This window comes from Pleurodeles waltl, chromosome 3_1 (assembly GCF_031143425.1).
Source record: "Pleurodeles waltl isolate 20211129_DDA chromosome 3_1, aPleWal1.hap1.20221129, whole genome shotgun sequence".
NCBI classification, from domain to species: Eukaryota; Metazoa; Chordata; class Amphibia; order Caudata; family Salamandridae; genus Pleurodeles; species Pleurodeles waltl.
In genome coordinates, this window is record NC_090440.1 from 1,775,489,179 (window position 1) to 1,775,508,512 (window position 19,334).

General features: G+C 46.2%; 1 protein-coding gene across 2 annotated transcripts in view; it reads right to left on the reverse strand.

Annotated features, from left to right (window-relative positions):
• PFKL (phosphofructokinase, liver type) overlaps positions 1-19,334 on the reverse strand; it is a 304,230-nt gene that overhangs the window by 92,491 nt on the left and 192,405 nt on the right. For both annotated transcript variants that reach the window (XM_069225784.1, XM_069225783.1), the window contains exon 13: positions 8,141-8,287. In XM_069225784.1, the coding sequence (XP_069081885.1) occupies positions 8,141-8,287 (147 nt within the window). The remainder of the gene's footprint in view (positions 1-8,140; positions 8,288-19,334) is intronic.

A 19,334-nucleotide genomic window follows, 5' to 3' on the forward strand; every position in this document is an offset into this window, starting at 1 on the left:
CATTTGCCAAGGCTTGTTGATGGTTTTCCAACACCACTGACTGATTGTATCACAACCGCCAACGTGGGACATCACTTCTGGAACTCCTCTTCTGCTCCTGTGCTGCACTGCTGACTTCCACCCTCTACCTGGTCCTGCATCCACAGAAGGGTGGGTAGTGGCTTCTGTCCCAAACGAACACTCAAACTCGAACTGGACTTGGTTCCCTTCCTTTGCAGATCCTCTTCTGTCAGGATCCACCTTTGCTTTCTTCCAGTCTTGTCTGGGTCTTGCACAATCCTTTTTCAAAGTGACCTCTTCTCTCCTGGTCACTGGGGGGCACCCTGGTACTTACACTTTGGGGTTCCTAGTTCCTCCACCTCCCTTCTACTGATACCACTTCCTTGGGTGTGGGACTGGCTTTCACATTCCGCTATTTTAGTATATGGTTTCGCCCTCCCCTAGGGCCCTCACATTTGCTATTGCTTTTACCAGTGTCCATTGCTTTCTATGTTATTTACTGATTGTTGATGCGTATATAATAGTGCGGTTACTTACCCCCAGTTGCGGTATTGCCTATACAGTATTTTAGTATTTGGTTTACTATAATAAAGTACCTTTATTTTTTTAACATTGTGTGGTTCTTTCATGTGTTTAAGTGCTGTGTGACTGTAGTGGGATTGCATAAGCTTTGCATGTCTCCTGGATAAGTCTTGGCTGCTCACCCACAGCTACCTCTAGGGAGCCCTGGCTTCCGAGACACTGCCTATACTTAACTAATGAGGGATACCTGGTATAAGGTGATAATACCATAGGTGCTCACCATACCCCAGGCCAGCTTCCTAAAATGCGATTGAAATACAAAGCGTTGAGGGAACGTAAAGACGGAAAAGAGTCTCAAACCGAAGCAAGTGAATACGGAGTGAGCAGAAACACGTCCGAAACCGACGGCGGAGAAAAAACAATCTAACAAAGAACTCGATGCCCATTCGCACTAGCATCTAGAAGGAGTCGTCACTGGATCCCGTGAAACGAAAAGCCTTCTCGAAGAAAAACAAGTTGCAACACTCCGAGCCCAACACTAGAAGGCAGGATAATGCACATCATGCTTATCTGCAGCCACACATGCCATCAAACACATATTTAAAACATATCATTTTAAGAACTGTGCCTGAAATCTTTTGGTGTAATAGAGCATGCAATATAAATGTCTGAAATCACTGTTTTTCTCATTTTATTTTATTTGTATGGCCACTCTGTTCCCGCTTGACAATAGTTTACTGTTTTCGTATTTACAGAGGTGTATGAATCCTTTTAAACGACCCTACTCTATTAAATGTGAAGGTAAGGATAGTCCAAGGATGGCCCCCAAAGTCTAATGACCTAGATCAGGATCTAAAAGATTTTTGGGCTGTGAGACAAGAATTAAGTATTGTTGACGACAAAGTCATGAGAGGGGAAAGGATAGAACCACCTAAGGGCTTGTGGGATAGGATTACGGATTTGGCCCATGAAGGTCACTTAGGTAGGAGCTTAACCAAGGCTAAAGTCAGGGCCACGTACTGGTTCCCGAGCATGGACCGCATTGTGGAAAATAAAGTCAGGGATTGTTTGACTTGTGCCATGAGCGACAAAAGCAAGAATACCAGGTGCGCACCACTATCCCCTGTGAGTGTGCCATCCAAACCTTGGGATAAACTGGGTCTCGACATTATTGGTCCATTAAAATTTTCCATGTGGGCTGGTAAATTTATGTTAGTACTGGTAGACTATCCCTCTCATTGGATCACCATCAGAGTAGTTAGCAGCATCACAACCCAATCTCTGGTAAATTTCTTAACTGATACATTCATGACAGAAGGTGTGCCTAGCACTATAGTAACAGACAACGGTGTCCAATTCACTTCTGAGGAAATGCGTGAGTTCTTACAAAGGTTGTCTATCATACATCACAAAACAGCATTGTATTGCCCTAGAGCAAACAGGTTGGTGGAATGCGTCAACCGTATTATCAAAGAGTGTCTACAAAGCGCACACATTTCAAGGAGTCCTCCTGATAAAGCACTTCAAAAAATGATTTGGTCCTATCACATAACCCCTAATTCAGTTACCAAGGTATCACCCTTCTTAGCGCTCAAAGGGAGGTTACCAGGCACCAAATTGACCCCCAACTGGCTGGGTGGAGGAGAGCCTAAATGGGTTCACAGAGATAAAATGAAGAATCAAGTAAAACACATCAGGAAGGGTACAAGAAAAGATATGACCAAAAGCATGGTTCCAAGTCAGGAAGATGGAATGTTGGCGATCGGGTAACAGTTAAACTACCAGACAATCGCCAAGGGTGTGAATCTAAATTCTACAAACCTATAAAAATAACAGAGGTGAAGAAAAATGTAGTAACATTAGAGGATGGCAGAACGTGGAGCATGGACAGATTAACACCTCAGTGTCCATCTCAGAAGTACTCAGGTATGCATGGAAAGCCAAAGGATGTATTGAAATATGATGGGAATAATCGCAGAGCTAGGGCTCGTGCCGTTCCTGTCTAGCACATAGATTACATGCTCACTTGATTTCCCAACAGGGTATTACTTTCAAACATTCTATGAAAGTCTTTTATGGAAAGGAGAAGTGTTGTAATTTATCATAAGTAATGTTTTCTATAAAATGTACATTCTCTATCTCTCCTTTCCTTTCATTGTGTACCCACCTGCCCGTCGGGATCCAAGTGTAACATTCCATTCCTCCCCATTTTCCCCCTTGTCTTCCCAGTTGGTTCCTACCAGCATTCTATAACCGTTGCTGTGACAGTTGACAGCTGTGAGGAGAAATGCTTGCTACCGGTTGTGGCTGGAGGCTGTTAATTCATCTTGCCAATAAATTATTTTTTAAAGAACATCAAACCTCCCTGACTAGGTACACATAAGTGCATTCCCCACCTCAAGACAATCCACATCTTGTGCAACCTGTTACTCAGCACCACGGGGGCACCTACTGCCCATGTTTTCCATATATCACACATTTTTGAGACATCAATCACACTCCAACCTCTATTAACACTTGGTACTATACACCTTATTAAACTAGGAAATTCAGCAGGTGACAATGTCCGGTTATAGGGATGGGTGTGAGGAGGACGTTCATTGTTGATTTTTCTACTGATTTATAACCTGTATGTTAATCCTGTAAACTACATCTGCGCAGGACATTCTTGCTATGTTCCATACTGTATGCATGGTTTAAACTGTCATTTGCAAAATGTCTCCTGATTGTGATGTCTCAAAACAAAATAAAGTTTATGTTAAAAAAAAAAAGGGCAAAATAAGATTTAGATCCCACTGTGAAACAATAAATGCAGTGGGAAGAAACCAATATAATAAAACTTTCAGAAAACAGGCCACTGATGGCCAGATAATTGTTAACAGTAGCCATTGTCAGATCTTGCTGGGCAACCAACAGAACAAAGCACAAAACATCAAAAAGGAGAAACTAAGAAGGATTCAGGCCCTTTGACTTGCACTACTGAACAAACATCTTTAATCAACCTGTTGAATGTATTTTGCAGCACGTTATTTGGCAGCTAAGATGACACCTGCAACTTCAGATGGCTAGCAAAAGGACTCTACCTGGCACTCCTCAATGTCCAGGAATTGCATACATGCAGTCAGAGTTTGGAAAATGGGGTGGATTACCAAATCACCATGCTGCAAGAGTAGATCAATCCGGTACAGAAGTGAAGGAAGAGGCCAAAAACTTAACGCGAACAGATCAGCATACCAGATCTTCTTCGACCAGTCTGGAACAAACAGAATCATCTACAATTGATATTCCTGCTCTTTCTTCAAGACCTTCAAGATAAGCTGAATTGCTGGAAACGCACATAGAAGACTCCCTGTTCAAGCGAACCTCAAGGCATCCACAAGGAAGCCATTCAGAGGGAAATGTAAGGCACAAGACTGAGAACATGTCCTGTTGTTGGCCATGGTGAACAGTTCCACGTATGACACCCCAATCTGGGGAAGATCAGGTCTGACACAAAGGAGTTTGGCTTCCACTCGGAGTCTTCCAAAGAAAGGTGGCTCAGAGCACTCCCCTCATGTTGAGGAAGACTGCAAGGTGTGCAGCCTCTGGTAAAATATCCCATTGGAAAGCACAACATGAAAATTGTTCCAAACATAACCCCTCATCGCTCTGCCTACTAATATAGTGGATGGTGGTGCTGTCAGAAAGTAATTGATTGGCCTTCCCAGAGACTGAAGGGAGGAAGAACTTAATGGAAAGACAAACAGTTCGCAGTCCAAGTATGGTTATGAGCAGGTGATGTTCGGACACAGACCAAAGGCCTTGCAATAGCGATTTGCCCATATGGGCACCCGAGCCCACGGTGGAGGTGCCTGGCATTACAGTAGCCTGCATCAGTGGAGGGCAGAAGTCATGACCTTTAAAAGACAGATTCACACCAGAGCTGATGTATTGACTCGAAGATCTCAACAGAGTAGAGAGCATCCTTTGGAACTGAAGCCATTGCTTTCCCAGGCACCACCGAAGGGCTTTTGTCCACCATCAGGCATGTGACACTAACAGGCTGCACAAGGCCAACAAACCCAGCAGGCATAGCTTGTGCAGAACTGGTACCTGTGTCAGAAATATATGAATCTTCTCAGACTATCCAGTCTTCTGCGAAGGAAAGGCCTTCATTCCAGCTGTGTCCAACACTGCCCCTATGAAGGTTAGCCTCTGTGTGGGTGTAAGTTGAGATTTATGAAAATGTATACCGAAATACAACTTGTGGAAGAGGGTCACGGTGCAGTAAAGACAGCTCCAGAATACCTCATTTCACCAGTGAGTTGTTTAAGTATGGAAAAACATGGATTCATGTCCTCTGTAGTGAAGGCATAACAGGTGACAGCACTTAGCTAAAAGACATCTTGAACTTGCCCTGACAAATGAAAAGATTCAAGAGGCAGAGGCTGGCATGTAAAGGAAGTAAAACCCCATGTCCCATTCTTCCAGGGGCACCAACACTATGGCCCATTTGTTCTTAAGGGCAAAAACGTCTGCCTCTAAAATCTAAGGGAGAGAGCCAGAGAGAACATCCTGGTGGAATGAGGATTTTACTGGAGTTATGGTAGGGCACAGCCCTAGCAAGAAGACTGCAATCTATTGAGGTTGTGTTCAAACTGGTGGAAACATTGCAGACTCTCCATTGGAAGATAGTGGCTTCAGGGGTGACTGGGAGGGGAAGCCTGGAGGATCTGAAGCAGCTGAGCCAGCAGAAGGTGGCAGAGACTTGATCTACTGCTGTTTTAATTGTTGATGGTGACCCCTATCAAGAAAGGAGAGCTTCATTTGTTGGTGACTCTGAATTGGCTATCAAGTTTGCCTTTGTTGGGACGTCTGCCTTGACATTTCCTGTGCTGGTGATGGAACTATAAGGCTAGACACAGTGAATTATCACTAGGTCCTTGAAGAGTAGGGGTGGGGGGAGGGAGAGGTGGCAGGGTGCCCGTTTTCTCGCTGAACAGTTGCACGCCATCAAAGGACCATGGGTGTAGCTTCAACATCACCAGAGAAGACAACAGAGCACATCCAAGGGCGACGGCGTGGAGTGACAGCTGTGTCCATGGATCGAGCAACAGCACAATCTAAGAAACATTTCAGTATTTGGAAGTCTCCAACCCGTCAATGACCACATCGGAGAAGGACTTTTCAAGTGGTCTAGATGGCTAAAAACACCCAATTTTGCCAGCTACCACAGGGCTTAGACATATTGGCTTACAAGGGACATGGTGTTTACTGTGTGGACATTGAGGCTGCCAGATGTAAAGACTTTTCACACCACAGAGTCTAACCTTTTATAATCTCTGACTGGAGGGGCCATGAGAAAGTAACTTGGAGCATCAGACTTTCTGGTGAAGGATGTGACAACAAGAACTTTGGAATATAGGGAGCAGACTTTTAGTCTGTGGACTACTAATTTCGGGAAGTGTTTTGACCAAATAGCTAAGAACAGCAAAATACAGCTACACTGAAAGGCAGTGGTGGCTCTGAGACTATAGAGAAGGGCAGAAGGATCTCTTTCTAAATCTTAGACTTTGCCTCCAAAAAGAGCAAAGTTTAACACCAATGCTTCTGCTTTTCATACCATCACAGATAAGAAAGAGATCTCTTCTGAAGGAGGGCTAGATGGTTATCTTCTTCTTGAGAAGTATCTAAACTGCTTACACTTTGGAAGTCAAGATATGGGTCATCATTACAGATTTGGCAGTAGAAGAGTTTATCAGCCTCAAAGTCATCACTTTCGGTGCCACCACTGCGTATCAGGCACAGCAAGAGAATTAGAGTTGGACCCAAATAGTTCTTCCATCCAAGCAAATTTCTAGGCCCTAGGAAGATGTTACACCAGAGTTCATCTAACAGTTAATATCATTTCCATAATTTCCAACATTTTATAACATTTTCTTTCACAACTCGGATGATTTCAGCTGATTCAAGATGGTGTCGAAAGTTGCTATGAGGGGGTCTGCGTCATAGGCAGAGCTAAGAAACTGGGTACTCTGCCATGTAGAGCACTGGATGTTTGTATGGAACAGGGACCAGAGCCTGTGGTGGTGCAGATTCGAGGGGTATCAGATTCATATCCACCAGAACTGATAGGTCAAAAGGATTGTTGCCTACTCTTGAGGAGTGGCGCAAAGGGCACCAGAAGCTTCCAGAATAGGTCCAGCAAAGCCAGCCAGAAGGCCTTGGCCTGTGTGGTGTCAGGCAATTGAGTAATAAATTCAGGCTTTATCTTTTTCAACGTCAAAATTGGCTAAGACAACAAGGGAGAGTCTGTATCGGGGAACAGTGTTGAGGCTCTGAACGGTCCGAGGAGCCAACCTGTCTACTTTAGACCAAAGAAGAGTTCTCCCTCCTATTGCATATTTTGTGGAAATATATTTTAGGGAATTGCTCCCTTTTGTAAAGAGAGACTTACTCGAAGGATGCATCCCTGAAGGCCTTACACAAAAAAAACAACAACAAAAAAACGCTTGCCTTCCCACTCCCTGATTACCATCAGGAGCATCAAAGAACACAACTTATGGGCCATAGGGTTATAGTCGAAGCCAAGACTCCACACGCAGATCTCAAGTGACTATGACAAGGATATTTTCTTGCAGCACCTGCAACAGTTTTAAATGCTGAACTCTTAGTAGGAGAAATTTGACCGAGTCGCTCAAGAATTTAACAATGAGAAGTGCTCTAGATCTGCGGAAAACCAGGAACTAAACACCAGCACAACAATTGGGAACGAAATGTTCTTGATGAAATCTGGCACCTGGAGCATATTCATTAGGTGAGGAATCTGTGGGAAGGTGTATCCTTCAGAAATTATTTTGCACTGACAGTTAACAAGAAGCACTTCAGCTTTTAAAACAATAGGGCAATGCCATTCAGTTGGATTCTAAAGTACACCTAAAGCATTTTCATTTACTTTTTGACCCTTACGTTGTTCACAATAAAGCATGCACATTTAAAACACAGCATGGAGCAGACACAAATCTTAACTTTAATCAGTATTCTAATACTTTTTGACAAACCAGTTACCATTTGATAATAAGGTGTAATCTGTTTCGCAATGTAAGTAGGTTTAACTCTTTAGTCATATTTTACAAGCTAACGGCGTTTTATGAACGGGTGCTTTTAATACTTACCCATAAGAAGGTCACTTTATGTTGTTTCTACCTTTCCTTGAGGCAAGTACATTACTTTGCCCATCGTACGTGAAGAAACATCTTTTGGAGTTTCATGCTCTTTTTACAGCAATTTAACTTCTTGCATGAGGATGGGAGCAATCTTTCTAGTGTAAGCTTTGCTTTTGAAAGTTATGTTATAAGGGGTGGATACTGCTTAGTTTTGATGCGCCTATGGGAAACTGATACCCAAGCCTCCATCAGCTCTTAAGAGTGTAATGTATCTAAGATAGAACTACATTAACAGACAGTAAAAAGTTCACTGTCGAAAATTCTTTTGAATGATGGTTTCAAGACATTACACTATACTAGCCTTAGGCCAGAAAGATTTATCTCTGGTAGAAACAATCAAAAATCGAGAATTAAACCATGCCGTTTTTCTTCCAAATCCTCCCCTAGACTACCCAGTAGAAAAGGGGACATACCTGTCCTTTAGATAAACCTTCAAACCCATCATTCACCAAGTAGACCTGGTGACCATGTGAAATTCCAATTCTCACTGCTGACCTAACTGCAGCATTCATTCCTGCTGCTGGTGCTCCGACGTGAAGTATAGCGAGGCTGAAGTTGCTCTACAAATGGATAAAGAAAAAAGAAAATAGCGATTTAGCAATTGTTCAATTTGCACCTAATACACTCAGGACAAACAAATACAGCCAAAGATTACACTCTTAACTACAGTAAGGAATTTAGCAAAGTAATAGCATACAGCTCATCTAAATATTCAGAACATATTATTACACTAAAATGAACATAAGGTAACTGGTGCTTTCAAAATGTATAGTTTAATCATTCTCAAAATACAGAATGTGCTCTCCTCTACAACAATGATCTGTATTACAGAAATGTACCCCTGTCTGATTTTAAGAGGTACATGTTCAATAGTGTATTCTTTCCTTCAAATAGATCACACCAGTTAACACCCCATGAATAGGTTTCCCTGTTGAATGCTGGGAAAACCTATGAATGCTGTCACCAAACATTCTCGACCAAGTGGGTAGGTAATTACATTGTATAGTATAGCGATGCTTCTCCAGCACCTGGCCTCAGCCATTAGGCGATGAGCTCATTTGCCCAATTCAAGCCAACACTGACACCATTCATTGCTTTGCTACTTTCTTTCAGAATCAGCCCTCTCAATGATCAGTTTATTCATCACTCAAAAGGAGGATGACTTCATTAGTTTGCGAAGCTGATGGCCATCTTAATTTCTGAATTTGTTTGCAAGTGCATTGCTCCTACTAAAGTCATGTGTGAAACAGCAGAAAACCATAGCAGCCGTTTTCATTTCATAAACAGTGGTTCAAATACTACTAAGAATTAAAAACCTTTCACTGATTTCACCTCAAATCGCTAATCATAATAAAAACAACATTTACATTCATCAGTTTCCTGAACAAAATACAGTTTAATGCTTTACAAAAATATTCCCAATTCACGTTTTAAAGATTAAAAAATAGCTTTCCACGAAGGTTTGTTTTAATGTTTTGTATTACAGTGTAAGCAGCTTTTTTCCTGTCACCCTGTAATTTAAGTGTGCACATCATCATAAAGCCTGTAGGCAGGTTACTGCCCTTGCAGAACATATATTATAACTTCTAGCCCTGCCTCCCTGCTTGGGGAGGTGCTCGGCTGCCTCATATATTATAACTTCTAGCCCTGCCTCCCTGCTTGGGGAGGTGCTCGGCTGCCTCATATATTATAACTTCTAGCCCTGCCGCCCTGCTTGGGGAGGTGCTCGGCTGCCTCATATATTATAACTTCTAGCCGTGCCTCCCTGCTTGGGGAGGTGCTCGGCTGCCTCATATATTATAACTTCTAGCCCTGCCGCCCTGCTTGGGGAGGTGCTCGGCTGCCTCATATATTATAACTTCTAGCCCTGCCGCCCTGCTTGGGGAGGTGCTCGGCTGCCTCATATATTATAACTTCTAGCCCTGCCTCCCTGCTTGGGGAGGTGCTCGGCTGCCTCAGAACGTTTTGCGACCCCAGCAATACAGAATAAAGTTTAAAAACCCCACTAACATTCTGTGAAGTAAGGCATAGTTTATAGATTCCACTGTTGAAAATTCACATTCATTTGAGAATAGGAGAAGCAGATGTCCCCCAAAAGCTTTATTAATTAACAATAAAGAAAACGTGTACATGTGTGATACCCTAGCCCACAGCCACCTGAGGTATTTGAGTGACTCTCAAAATTGAAGCATTTGTAAGCATCAAAGGCTGTTGCCCAGGTGGTCAGACATGAAACCCTGTCATGTGAAATCTTTTTGAACGTCATTCCCATGGCTTACGTACACATACAACAAAATATCTTTATTTAGAGCATCACTAAAAGTGCAGAGATTGATTCTGACTAAAATACAAAATTTAAACTGTAGTTTAATATGTCACTAACTTATGTGTCATAGAGCTCCTTGCACTAGCTTGCAATTGAAGGATCATTTGATTTTATATTGTGGTATGGCCACCACTTTACAACTCTGCACTTTAAGCAGGCATTAAGATCTATGTTTTTCCACTCATAACACAACAGGCCCTGAATAGAGACTTCTGCTGTAGTTCCCAACCAGAAATAGATAAGGCTGGGGGAGCTACTGCTCCATCATGCCAACCTCAGCAGAGGCTGGAGGAAACTACTACTAGTGAGAAATCCCCATGTGGGTTGTCACCTATCACTGGTGTAGAGGTTGGCAGGCCACGTATATTCATAATGGCTCCCCTAAGCCGATACAACTCAGTCCCACTCACTATGATTATTGATGTAAAATACCCATTTTGTATTAAGTTACTGGCACTAAGGACAAACATTCAGGAAGCACATGGAGGTAGAGGAGCCGTCTCACACAGATTTGAGGACTCCCCTCTTTCCTAAGACCTAGGTGGCACTCACACCGGAGGAAGGGACAGCCAGGATCTACTGTGCACTTCAAAAGGACTCTCTGATCCTGGAAAGGTGACTGGTGAGTGGTGCTTCTGCACAATGTTACAGAGATGATGGGGCTAATAAGGGAAACACTACAGAGACAGGGAGTCAACGAGCAGGTGTGGGGCCTTTGTAAACTTTTGTCAGGCATATATCAGTGAGATGGGACATCCAGGTATGGTCCCCTAGTCACTCCCATGGTTTGTGTTGTGGGGCTATTAAGGTTGGAGTCGCTCCTGCTGTGAGAGATTGCTTCCTGAACAAAGGGCAGGCCAAAGGAACACGCACTCCAAAGGAGGAAACACCTACAGGCCGAATTTCTATGATGGAAACACTAAATCACATTGGTGTCCAAAAACGGATTATAAAAAGGGGAAGCTTGTGCCCCCAAAGATTGTCAAGTAGGGGGACTTGGCCGCACATCAGCCTAAAGAAGCTCAGCACAACTTCTGTCTGTGGTACCCAGGACTGGGGACCAAAGTCTGCTGGTCTCTCTGAATGATGATGGGACATCACCTTTGAGAATCGAGAGCAGTTGCCCTGGAACCTTGAGAAAGAGAATCTACCTGCCTGCCGAGACCAGAGGAGCCTGTAAGGATGAAGAGAGTGCCTGAAGGGAGAGAGGTACAGTGGGGTCCTGTCGAGTGGACTCCTAAAGCAAAGCAAACTATGAAATTCATAGTGCAGTCAGAACCGCAGCACCAATTGGACCGTCTGTCGCACAAGTGGACTATCTGCCCATGTTTCGCCCAAGTCAGTGACCTCATGTGCCAGGTAAGGTCCCAATGAAGATTAAGGGCTTTCGCTCCAACTCTGTACATTGGTTTGATTTGAGAGAACAGTCACCCTGTGTGCTGCTATTCACTATCCTTATATGGCAGGTGGGGGCCGTGAACAAAAGAAAAAGCCGTCACCCTTGTGCGGTGTGCAAAAGTGAACTGAAGCAGGTTGCAACCTTTGTCACCGAAACATCTGCTCTGCTATCAGAGATGAAAAGTGGCCTGAGACTTACAGGTGGGATCAGGAGGACTCACAATCCAATCGGAGAAGCACTGTGGACCAACAGCCACCTTGCCTGCAGCAGCAATACTATCGTTTAACGCACAGCACCTGCTCATGGTACCCTTGAAACCAAATCGCCAGATGTCTCCAGCCTGCTGATGAACTCCTAGGCCTTTCGTATCGCAACACCAGCAGGAGAGGATAAGACAGACTGCAGAGGCACAAAACCATTGGGGGAAACTTGCTCTGCCTGTAGCGCTTAGACGCAGCTTCTATGACTCCTAATTACTAGTGGAGTCTAGCCTGTATGTTACCTCACGTGAATGGGGAATAAACACAATTAGTAGGGCAAAGCACAGGACTCAGGGTCTTGCCCGAAAAATGCTAGACTGCCGGTCTAACTAAGACTATGGGCCTGATTCTGACTATGGCGGACGGCGGAGGCCGTCCGCCATAGTCCCGCCGCCAAATGACCGCACCGCGGTCAAAAGACCGCAGCGGCCATTCACACATTTCCTCTGGGCCGGCGGGCGCTCTCCAAAAGAGCGCCCGCCGGCCCAGAGGAAATGCCCCTGCAACGAGGACGCCGGCTCAGAATTGAGCCGGCGTAGTTGCAGGGGTGCGACGGGTGCAGTTGCACCCGTCGCGTATTTCAGTGTCTGCAAAGCAGACACTGAAATACTTTTTGGGGCCCTCTTACGGGGGCCCCTGCAGTGCCCGTGCCATTGGCACTGCAGGGGCCCCCAGGGGCCCCGCGACACCCCCTACCGCCATCCTGTTCATGGCGGGTTTCCCGCCATGAACAGGATGGCGGTAGGGGGTGTCTGAATCCTCATGGCGGCGGAGCGCGCTCCGCCACCATGGAGGATTCCCCCGAGCAGCGGAAAGTCGGCGGGAGACCGCAGACTTTCCGCTTCTGACCGCGGCTGAACCGCCGCGGTCAGAATGCTCGTGGGAGCACCGCCAGCCTGTTGGCGGTGCTCCCGTGGTCGGTGGCCCTGGCGGCCACCGGCCGCCAGGGTCAGAATGACCCCCTATGTATATTGTTTGTTCTGTGCCGTATTTCACTTTGTGTTCGTATACAAATACTACCTTTTTTCATAAAAGCAAGTATTTGGTTGGACATATATTTTTGAGTTTGCAGAGTGTTCCTAGTCTTGTGCCTTGGACTGCACAACTTGTCCTACAACTGACAATCAAGTGTTAAAGGGGTGGTATTTGGCCCAGTTACTCCCACAGTAAGTGGGGCACTGGGACATCAGGAGTAAAAGGCCCCAATGCCTATGGTTGGGCCCAGTCACTCCTGCTTGTGCCTTAGCCATCTGAAAAGTGTTCCGACAATGGTGTTAACTGACAGCAAGTCTTTTGACCCCCAGTGGACAAACGTGGCGTTTCTAAATCTGATCGGTCTAGATCAGGGGCCTCCAGTAGGTAGCTCACGAGTACCCTGGAAATAACCTCCAGAACTGCAGTCCAGCACATAATATAATTCAGAGGGTTTAGCCACACTGAATAAGCCCTAAAGTGTCAGTCAGTCTAACCAGTGGCAGAGCCACACAAACACACACTGTGAGAGCCTGTTTGGCTTGAAGACACAACCACCCCCTGATATCCTACCACCCACCCCCCTACTCCCGTTTCGTCCCTTAATTTTGCAAATTCAATTTAAGATTTCAAAGGCACACTTGATCGGTCATACAGCATGTGTGAAAAAGATATGACGTTCTTGGCGTGTTTTTACCCCCAAAAAAGTGATTTCTGAGAATGCAATATGCTGATGTTTGATAAGAAAATATTTAAAAAACCAAAAACATGGGGGCCTGGCCTAACAGGCAGACCTGGTTCTTCATCCACATAAGGGTGGGTAGTAGCTCCTGCCCACACTGGACACTATTGTGAACTGGACTATGACCTCATCTTTTGCCAGTCCTCTTCTTTCTGAATCCACTGTTGATTTCTTCTAAACTGGTCCTGTTCTTGCACAATCCTTTTTCTAAGTCCTCCTGTTAGGCCTTGGGAATGCCAGGTACTCCCCTCTGCTTTCCTGGTTACTGGGGATCACTCAGGTACTGACCTCTTGGGGTTCCTAGTTCTTCCAGCTCCCCTCTAACAACTTCACTCCCTTGTGTGGGCGACTGCATCTTACATTCCTCTTTCTTTCTATGTGGTTTGGCCCTCCCCTACGGCCCTTACTATTTTCAATAAGTATTGCCAATGGTTGTTTCTATGCTAATTTCTGATTGCTAATGTGTATATATTTAGTGTGGGGACTGCCTACAAGTAATCTAGTGTTGTGTTACTATAATAAAGTACCTTTAATTTTGTAACACTGTGTGGTTCTTTCATGTGTGATAAGTTGTTGTGTGACTACAGTGGTATTGCATAAGCTATGCGTGTCTCCTTAGTACGTCTTAGCTGCTCATCCACAGCTACCTCTAGAAAGCCCCGACTTCCTAGACACTGCCTACACTTCACTAATAGGGGTTCCCTGGTATAAGGTGCCAACACCATAGGTGTCCACCACACATCAGGCCAGCTTCCTACACAAGCCACCTGCGGCCTGCTGGGCGAGCGCCCATTTGCGGGGAAGCTCATTCGGGCCCTGCAGAACTGGGGGGACCCCAACCTCTCCCACTGAGCCACACTGGCAAGGCTGGCGTTAACAGCCCATCACCCGGCCCCTACTCCACTTGGAGACCCTCCCCTTGCTGGGGCATCTCATCAGCATCCAAACGCTGGTGCGGCCTGCAAGACCCCATCCTACCGGGCCCTAAAGTACTTTGGAAAGGAAGGGGCTATAACACACCTGCCCCTTCTCTCGGAGGGGCTCGCGGAGCATAGTCTGATCATCGCTGCCAACGCTAGAGAGGGCCCTCTTCTGCAACAGTCTGCAATATTACAAGGGAGTAGTCTCCACTGCGTCAGGGACTGAGCCAGGCATGTCCAACAGCTAGTGACCACTGCTCAGGGTTACCTCTTGAGCACTCATTCTGCAAAATCACTAGGGCCACTCACATCTACATCTGGGGCGAACACCATTCAAAAATACTTCCTCTAATCTCTCGCTGGCTGGTAGCACCACAGTCGCCTCCTCCTTCTGGGTTCGGACCTGCACATTAAGACGACCCAACATCCACCCTAACAATGCAGCACAAAAATACACCCAAGGAGGTCCAGTTACCCACATTCTGGAACAAAACTGGACAGACAAAAACATGTTGCAGGCCTCCCAGGAGGAATCCAAAATGCCCCGGCTGCCGATCACAAAAGATTTCATGGCACGCTTCTTGCAGGAAATTCGCTCAGAGATTAGCTCTATCAAGACTGACCTCAAGTCCTGCATTAAAGATATCAAGAGAGACGTCGGTGAACAGGTTGATGACTTGAAACGCATGTGGACGCGCGCACAAAAGACTAAGAAACACTATGGCAGTTTATTGCTACTCTAACAGCACACTGAACTACAAGCCAAACAAGAAGACCCCGAAAACAGGGGAAGGTATAATAACATTTGAATCCGGGGGATCCCACGAGGGGGGAGGGGCCAAGGGCACGGACATCACGGCGTACACAGCAGCTCTCCTCCACTCAATCAGGTAAGATCCAGACGCCCTATCATTGACACTAGACCTGGCCCACCAGGTAGCAAGGGCCCTGGGGTTTCCTAACATGACACCTGACATTCTGACTCATGTCCTCCGCATAAAACGGCAGAAATCTGAATTGGAATTCCAATCGTACACTCTACAACTATATCACAACTTATCTACCATCAAGCTCTGCACCCGGAGAGACTTTAAAGCGGTGTCGGAAAAGATGCGGAGCATGATTATAAGGTATCAGTGGGGTCACCCATTTGCTCTCCTCTTTGATTGGGTGAGTACAAAGCGCAGACTGCACTCTTTGGGAGGTGGAAAAACTTCTGGCAATCTACCCTCCAGACACCGAGGAACAATCTTCATTGGAAGATGCCGCATCAAACACCACCTCAAGCCAGCTTGGACCACCAGACGTCATCACTGCCAATCAAAATGCCCCAGCGCAAAAGTAACCCAGGAGGCAAAAAATTACCTCATTCACCAACTTCGACTCCTACCAAGTCACCATCTTCGTCTACAGCTGGCTGCCTCTGAATCAGGATTCTCCCCTCGGCATGCCATACTTCCATCCAGCGACCTCTGCCGGCACTCATGACTGCTGCTTTCTGTCCATGTCGGCGGTGGGAGCAGATGTCCCAGAAACATACCCTCTCCACTACCTGACTTTTTCACTATTTCGAAACTGCTGGCCCCCATCCAGCAATCGGGTATACGAGAGGGTGACACTTTAGATGGGACACAGTCACTTATGTGCCAGTCTGTGTGGGAACCAATCACACAAAATTGGATTTGAGTAGTTCTTAAGTGTTTTATAATGTTTTTTGTTATATTTTATTAACAAGTCCAGAAGCCTTTTGATTGCTCATGAAGGACTCAACACTTTACTCCCCTCCCCTTCCCCTGCATGTGCCCAGTGTCTTTGTGAGCCCTCCCCGATTAGTACACATGCCATGGATCACACAGCAGACAGACTTCCCCTCTCCATGATGTTTTTTCCAAGCAGCATTAAACTTTTGTCCATAAACATCTGCCGGCTCAATTCTCCGAGCAAACGGAAGCAGGTTTGGAGCTACCTCCTGCTCCATGATCTGGATGTAGTCTTACTGCAGGAAATGCACCTGAAGTGTAGAAAAACACAGGATTGCACAACCCCGATGCCCCATTCGCCACTGGGCCCACACTGACTCCAGAACCTTGGGCGCTGGGATACTCTGTAAATCACTCAGTCTTACATTGTCAATGTCACAAGGGAAAAAGAGGGGCACTACATCACACTGCACCTCCAGAGGGGGAGGGACAAACTCACCTTCCTGAATCTTTGTGCACCTAACTCTGTCCAAGATGCCCATATCCAGAGCACCCTTAGAAAGCAACTCCAGGTTGCGGAGAGAGATATAACTTTTGGGTGGGGGGGACTTTAATTTAGTCTGGGACCCAGCAATATATCATCATACCTCCATATTCCTGTGTACAGAGGCAATGTCCTCACAACTGAAAGGGATAGCTCAGCCTTGGGCCTTGTTGACGCATGGAGGTTCATACACCTAGACTTGAGGGACTACTAATTTTATTCCCATGTCCACTCCAAGTACTCGTGCACTGATTATGTCTTCGTCACCTACTCCCTTCTTCACACACTAGACACTGCTGAGATTTCCGACATCTCCATTTCAGACCGTGCCCATACTGAGATACAATGGTCACGACCAACCTCTTCCTCTGTAGAATCACTGTGCTGGGGCGTGCCGCCATGCCAACAGACGATGCAGAAATCTGCAATGGGATTTCGGACTATTTTACACACAACCCTGAACAGGAAGTCCCTCTCAGCGTGCTCTGGGACAGATTGAAAGCCAATATCCGAGGGATAATTTCCTCAATAGCCAAAGCACGGAGTAGGGATGCGAGACTAGTAGAGGATATTCTGGCCTCTGAAATCAAGACCCTGGAACAATTGGACAAAGCGAACACCTCTCGCAAACAGAAGCAACAGCTGGCCATCCTGAGGGGACAACTGCGTGGCCAAAGGACAAATAAAGCAGAGTGAGCACTGCTGGCTCTTAAACAGCACTACTATGGAGGGGGGAACAAGGTTGGATCGCTCTTGGCCCACAGACTGCGCCAAGAGAGGGCTATAACCCACGTAGGAAAATTACGCACGTCTTATGATGGTTGGGTGATATTGGAAGGGGACAAAAGGCATGATCCTCAAACCTACTGCCAAACACTATACAAACAAGATGCAATGTCCCCCAATCTCAATGACTCTACCTGTCTAAGCGCGAGTGGGCTCCTCTCCACCCAGGACATGCGGAGGAACTTGATGCGCCGATTACACTAGAGGATGTCCGGTGGGCACTTAAGGCTCTCCCACTGTGCAAATCACCTGGACTGGATGGCCTCCAGGTTTGCTTTTACATGGTTTCCCCACTGACCTAGAGGACCTCCTACTATGACTAGACAACTCCTTTTCACCTGCCACAGGCCACATCCCCACAATGGCTGCCACAGAGTTTACACAGGTACCCAAGCAGGGCAAAGACCCAACACTCTGCTCATCGTACCATCCAATAGTCCTTCTAAACAATGATGCAATTTTCTTTACTAAGATCCTCGCCTCCAGACTCAAGTGCTATCTACTGGGCCTTATTGACCCGGATCAGTTGGGGTTTATCCGCAACCGCCAGGGCGCAGAAAACATGCGCAGAGTGGCCTATCTTGTAGAGAAGGCCCATCGCCCCAAATCCCGGCATACCTTCTAGCGCTGGACGCGGAGAAGGCATTCAACAGAGTTAACTGGACCTTTCTTCATTCAGCGTTGTAGAATATTAGACTGGGACCAACCATGATCAATAGGATTATGTCCTCCTACGCGGCACCAACAGCAACAATGCGTATCAATGGGCACACCGTGGAGTACATAGTCATTTACCAAGGGTCACAACAGGGATGTCCACTGTCACCCTTTTTGTTTGCCCTGGCGGTGGAGCCCCTAGTTTTCAAGATATACCATGGGAATACCCTTTGGGGGTCGAATGCACAGTCAGTCTCCTTGCCAATGATTTGCTCTTTACTTTGACACGTCCCGAATTGTCGCTCCCAGTGGTGGTGACCTGACTTCAGGCCTTTGAGACAGTCTCTGGCTTTAAAGTCAGCAGGTCAAAATCTAGTATCCTAAATCTGACCATTCCCAGCGCAGACGTGCCAGAACTGCAATTATTAGCGCCTTACACATGGTCTCCCAATGCCCTCAAATATTTGTGCCTCAACCTGACACCCACACTGGCAAAATGGTCAACAGCGAACTGGTCGCAATTGGGTCAAGCAATAATGCAAGGTCTCAGACGCTGGAAACACTAATCAAAATTAACATTCTCCCTGGGAATTGTCCTTTTTCAAACCCTCCCCGCTTCAATACCCCAGGACGACATTACTATACTTCAGCGCAAACTGTCATTGGGGCGGGAAGGCACCTCAAATATCCTCAAAGTTTCTAACATTGCCAAAAGACAGGGGAAGACTGCCATCTCCCAATCTACTAGAGTATTACTGGGCATCAATATCTGTGCTTCGTCTCAGCCTAGGTGGCATGCGAAAGTAAATGCCACTGGTTCCGCATGCACAAGCGGTGACTTGCCGACCTTTATGGGACCTGGCTTGGCACCCCAGACATGCTCGTCATCGCAGCACGTACTTAGCAACCCTGACCAAGACAGATCTGGGACAAACTGGCAATATCTCAGGGTTTGACTATCTTTTCTTCACCCAACACCCTGATCTCCTGAAACCCGGACTTTACTCCTGCTCTACATAGGACAGTCTTTCGACACTGAGGGACCTGTTTGTGGGGCCCAAGCTGAAGACTTTCGAGCAGAGTTGGGAGGAATACTGCTTCCCGGACACCGCCAGATTAGCATAAATTCAGCTTCACCACTGGGCATTTCACCATACGGTATTTCCCTCAGTCACCTGCCCACACACCCCATCTGAAACACTGGTTCGGTCCTACAAAGCGTCAAAGTGGCTCATCTCTAATACTTATCGAACTCTTCAATATTCCATGGGCCTAACCACTCACCCCTTTCAAACCCTATG